This window comes from Triticum dicoccoides, unplaced genomic scaffold (genome assembly GCF_002162155.2).
Source record: "Triticum dicoccoides isolate Atlit2015 ecotype Zavitan unplaced genomic scaffold, WEW_v2.0 scaffold60005, whole genome shotgun sequence".
Lineage (NCBI taxonomy): Eukaryota > Viridiplantae > Streptophyta > Magnoliopsida > Poales > Poaceae > Triticum > Triticum dicoccoides.
In genome coordinates this window covers 77,730-82,779 of record NW_021285152.1, presented here as the reverse complement: position 1 = coordinate 82,779, position 5,050 = coordinate 77,730, and the positions used below count along the sequence as shown (strand labels likewise).

General features: G+C 43.6%; 1 protein-coding gene across 2 annotated transcripts; it reads right to left on the bottom strand.

Annotated features, from left to right (window-relative positions):
- Window positions 1–2,874: 2,874 nt before the first annotated feature.
- Window positions 2,875–4,748, bottom strand: LOC119347180 (lon protease-like). Of its 2 annotated transcripts, none has more exons than XM_037616090.1 (2): window positions 4,628–4,748; window positions 2,875–3,937 (listed from the first exon to the last, which is right to left on the bottom strand). In XM_037616090.1, exon 2 carries the CDS (start codon window positions 3,906–3,908, stop codon window positions 3,042–3,044), a length of 867 nt encoding a protein of 288 aa, XP_037471987.1. In that variant the 5' UTR covers window positions 3,909–3,937; window positions 4,628–4,748; the 3' UTR covers window positions 2,875–3,041. The 2 variants fall into 2 exon arrangements, with proteins under 2 accessions (XP_037471987.1, XP_037471989.1); XM_037616092.1 differs by having other exon boundaries at window positions 2,875–4,036; window positions 4,628–4,734.
- Between the last annotated feature and the right edge of the window lie 302 nt (window positions 4,749–5,050).

Here is a 5,050-nt window from a genome sequence, read left to right as displayed (position 1 = left end):
CTACACATCTAAATTAACTACTACTAACATCAAATTAAATTAGTTGCTCAGGGCGACGGCGACAGCGACGGCGAGGTGCGGCACGGGGCGGCGACGGTGTCGGGGCGGCGCGGGCCGGGGCGGCACTGAGACGGCGTTGGGGCGGCGCGGGACGGGGCGGCGCGGGGCGAGGGCTGGCTCGGGCAGCCTGCCGGCGTCGTGGATGGATTCGCCGCCGTCGGGGGAGAGCAGGAGAAGAGATTGAAGTGGGGATGGGCGGTTCTGAAATTTTCCTAAGTGCTACTTATATAGCAAAGGCATTGGTCCCGGTTCGTGGCACAAACCGGGACTAATGCACCCCTTTAGTCCCGGTTGGTGCCACCAACCGGGACCAAAGGCCTCTTTTCAGTAGCCCAAAGGGCGGGAAGCAGAGGGTTTTGGTCCCGGTTGGAGGCACCAACCGGTACTAACGGGGGGCATTGGTACCGGTTGGTGCCACGAACCGGTACCAATGCACCCCGTTAGTCCCGGTTGGTGCCACCAACCGGGACTAAAGGCCCTGTGCTACCCGCGTCGCGACACGAAAGTTTAGTCCCACCTCGCTAGCTGAGGGAGCTCGAGAGTGGTTTATAAGCCCCAGTCCCGCTGCCCTCTCGAGCTCCTCTCAAATGCAGGCTTACGGGCCTAAGCGCACTATATGTGCCTGTGGGCCTATTGGGCCTATTGCGGGCCTGAATCCTGGCCCATTGTTGGGTGTCTAGTCGTATGCAGGCCGTGGTAGCCTTTTAGGTGGCACTTATTTTATTTTATTTATTTTATTTTTTGCTTTGAATTATTTATTTTCTTTTGCTTTTTTTGCTTTTTTTCTTTTAGCTCAGATTAATTATAATCTTTCTGTTACTCCATTAGTTTCCAAATTTGAATAATTAGTTTCCACCAACCGGTACCGATGCACCCGTCTAATTACTTATTTATTTTCTTTTATGATAATTCTTTTTGCTATTAAAGTTTGTAACAAAATTGTAATTACTTATTTATTTTCTTTTATGATAATTCTTTTTGCTTTTAATGTTTTGAACAGAATTCTAATTACTTATTTATTTTATTTTATGATAATTCTTTTTGCTTTTAATGTTTTGAACAGAATTCTAATTACTTATTTATTTTCTTTTATGATAATTCCTTTTGCTATTAAAGTTTGTAACAAAATTTTATATAATTTTAGTTTCAATAATACCAGAGGTTTATAAAAGCTTTTTAGTTGATTCCTTCAGTACCAGTTCTAAGGCTGTTACAAAGGCATTTTATTTGGTACAGATTTTAAGGCTGGTGCCCCACGAGCACCTTTTAGTACCAGTTCGTGGCATGAACCGGTAAAAGAGTTTTTTAGTTGATTCTTTCTGTACCTGTTTTTTAGTCCCACCTCACCAAGCGAGAGGCACTTGCAGCGGTTTATAAGCCCTGAGTGCAGAGATGATGCAGAAGAGCCTCAATGCTAACCTGCACGTTGCTTAGCTTTAAGCCTTAAGGAATAGGGTAGACTGCACGGAGCTATGTGCAGTGTAGTTTATACTATTCCGAAAGGCTTGAAGCTAATTAACGAGCATTGTGCCTCTTTTTTATTTTTAATGACTTATTACAATTCAGAAATAAATAGAAAAAAATAAATATAGCAGAAAAGAAAAGAAAAACTATATAAAAAACTACTCAGAAATAAATAGAAGACAAAATAGTTGTGATTAAATTTACTAAAAAATGAGCATAGATGCGCTTATAGAGAGAATTCAACCCAAAATCATAATAAATTTCTACTAAGAGAAATTCAATATGAATTTAGGTCAAATTCGCTGTATAAGGGCATCTATTTTCACTTTGAGAGGAGCTCAACAAGGCAGAGAGGGAGGGGCTTATAAACTGGTGTGAGCGCCCTTCGGTTGGAGAGGTGGGACTAAACTCTGACCCCAACGAGGACCAACACTTTAGTCCCAGTTAGTGGCACGATCCGGGACTAATGGGTTGCCTTTGGTCCCGGTTCAAGCCACCAACCGGGACCAATGATGGTGGGCCAGGAGCGAGGCCCATTGGTCCCGGTTCGTCCCACCAACCGGGACCAAAAGGTCCAGACGAACCGGGACAAATGGCCCACGTGGCCCGGCCGGCCCCCGGGGCTCACGAACCGGGTCCAATGCCACCATTGGACCTGGTTCTGGATTGAACCAGGACTAATGGGCTGACCCGGCCTGGACCATTGCCCCCTTTTTTACTAGTGATATGATATGTTATTCAAGATGAAAGCATACCCACCTATATGGCCAAGATTTGTGATCCTACAATCTAGGAGAGGAGGTACAATACAACTGGGTACATGTACACCAAACTATACAATACAATTGTGCTCCCTCTCCATTTACTTACAATAAGATAAAAATATGAACAAGAATGGTGTGAACGAGTGGTTCGGAGTATGGTTGTTACCATTTTTTCCTTCTTTGGACCCCTTAGTATTTGATTGTCAATCCAAGTTTTAAGATTTCAGTGCAATTTTACTCGGAAACATTTTTCTCTAATTTTTGAGGCATTTTGATTGAAAAAAATGCGGCCAGCACAGTTTATTCGAACTGTTTTCCTACACCCCTAATTCCGTGGGACATTTAGCTAGATCAATTCCTTCAGAATTTTCCTTTCAAAATTGAGTTGAGATGCTTTCCTACACTCCAATTCTATAGGCTTTTTTTTTAGCAAGAACAGAGTCCTCGGATTTTATTTTATTTTTTTCTACGCGGCAACTACATCATGCAAACAATAAACCTGACATGTTTTGTTTGATGTGTTCTCGATCAGTAGCTGTATAGTCTTCATAACTTATGAAAACCTTGAAGATGGTGTGTATATACATGACTGAGTAACAGAGTTCATCCAGAAATTAGTGAAGTTTCACCACAAAGACGAACATTCAAGGATATACAATATATACACATTACGATAGAAGCAAAGTATCAAACTACAATGCAGCAAGAACATACTCCTATTACCAGAATGGCAGCTCCAACGCACCAGGTCTGCTACTGCTTCTCATTGCAGGACAGTTGCCCAAAGGCGTCCCTAATCGCTGCTACGGCTGCCAGGTACTTGCTCCTCTGTTGAAGATACATTCCTTCTCTCACCAATCGCTGTGCTGTGTCATCTAACCCGAGCAACCATTGCTGCTCTGAACGATCTTTGACAAACAACCGAGCAACGACCAAGGAGAAAGACTCCGGAGAATGCATCCTGCTGAGCTGCCTAGCCTTGTCTCCCATTAGTTTCCAGCTGAGCTTGTCTGAAAGCATTGTCACATCCTTCAGGTGCCCTTCCACCTGCTGCATCAGGCACCCCAGGTTACTTGAATCAGGCGAGTCTCTGTCTTTCAGTACCTGGACTCTTGCGATGACATAGGGCTTTGTTCTGACGACCTCCAGGACACGGAACCGGTCACCGCCGACGCATGTCAGGAGGAAGCGGTCATCGACAAGCTTATCGCACTGAACGATATTGACCATGCATCCAACATCGGCCATCCTACTGTCTTTCCTGCTGGAGTAGATGATACCAAAGCTTTGGCCTTCCTGGAGTAGTAGTGTCTGCATCATGATGCGGTATCTGAACTCAACCGTCTGCAGCTGCAGCGTCTGGCCGGGGAAAACGACCGATTGGTGCAGGAGTATGGGGATCTCAGTAGTCTGATGATCCTGATGGGACTGGACAACCTCGTCGACGCGACTGCATTTCAGGACTGGTGAACTCTGAAGGCGATTCTTGGTGGTGATTCTTGCTTGCGTTCTTGAGTGAGGTTTTGGCTGATAACAATAAGACTTGGAGTTGGAGGGACTGAAGCTGCAACTGCCTGGCCTTGCTAAACTGGCTGGAGCTTGCAGAGTCTTAAAGGCCATGTACTTGAAGTCCTCTTTCAGTGATGAGCCTGTTAAGACATATCCAAAGACAAAGAAAGTGATGTGTTCAGTAACCCTCTGGCAGCAACATGAGTGCCTTGTTTCCAGTTATATGGCTACTGAGCAATCTTCAAAAATCAACGAGTAACAGAAGTCAATTTCAGATATATTAAACTCATGTAACAGCAAACAAAAAATAAATAGACACGCTGAAGAAAATGTTAACACCCTCATGATATGTTTGCTGAAAAGGCATTAACACTCCCATAATTGTAGTGAAAAGGCTCTGTACAGTTACTGGTGAGTTGGATAAAAGCTTCTACTGTCTCCAAAAGAAAATCGGTCACTAGAGAGTACAATTCTACAAATACCAATCAGCTGAAGCAAAGTTTATGCTCATGATCCTGGCAGCCTGTAACTAGAGTTCTAGACCAGCTTGTAATGGAACAGAGTACTGTATTTCCTAACAGAAGATAAATAACGAAGAAAGAAATTTTTTTAATATAAACCCTGGTTTTGAGAGACGTAGTTTGTGGCACCAGTTTGACCAGAAGATCTACTTGAGAAAGAACACCATGGGGGATGGATAAGACGAGGAAAGGCTGCCGGATCATATCTTCATATCATAGCAAACAAAGGGGAGAAAAAACAAGTCGTACAGGCGGAGAAGAAAGCGATCAACATGCAGGAAGAGGAAGGGATGCAGCGCCGCCGTTTACCTTGTTTGGGCTGTTTTCAGGAGGAGCAGAGCAGCAGATCGGACTCGGCTCAGAGGGGATAGGGGGGGCGGCCGGCAGAGGGGGGAAGAGGATAGAGTGATAGAGCCTGCCACTTATATCAACTCAATATGTTTATCGGATCTAACTAATCTTCTAGACAGTGGGTGGGGTGGTGGCCCCCACGCCGCACCTACCGCTGGCGCTGGTCGAATTGTTATACTCCCTACGTCTCATAATGTATTGCATATAAATTTTTTTAAACAAATCTCATAAATTTTAATTAAGTTTACGGAAAAAAAATATAGTTTTATATTTTTATATTTTTTGTATTTAAAGATATAAAATTTTTTCTCTATAAACTTGATCAAATTTTATAAAGTCTAACTTTTCAAAAAATTATATGCACTACGTTATGAAAAGGAT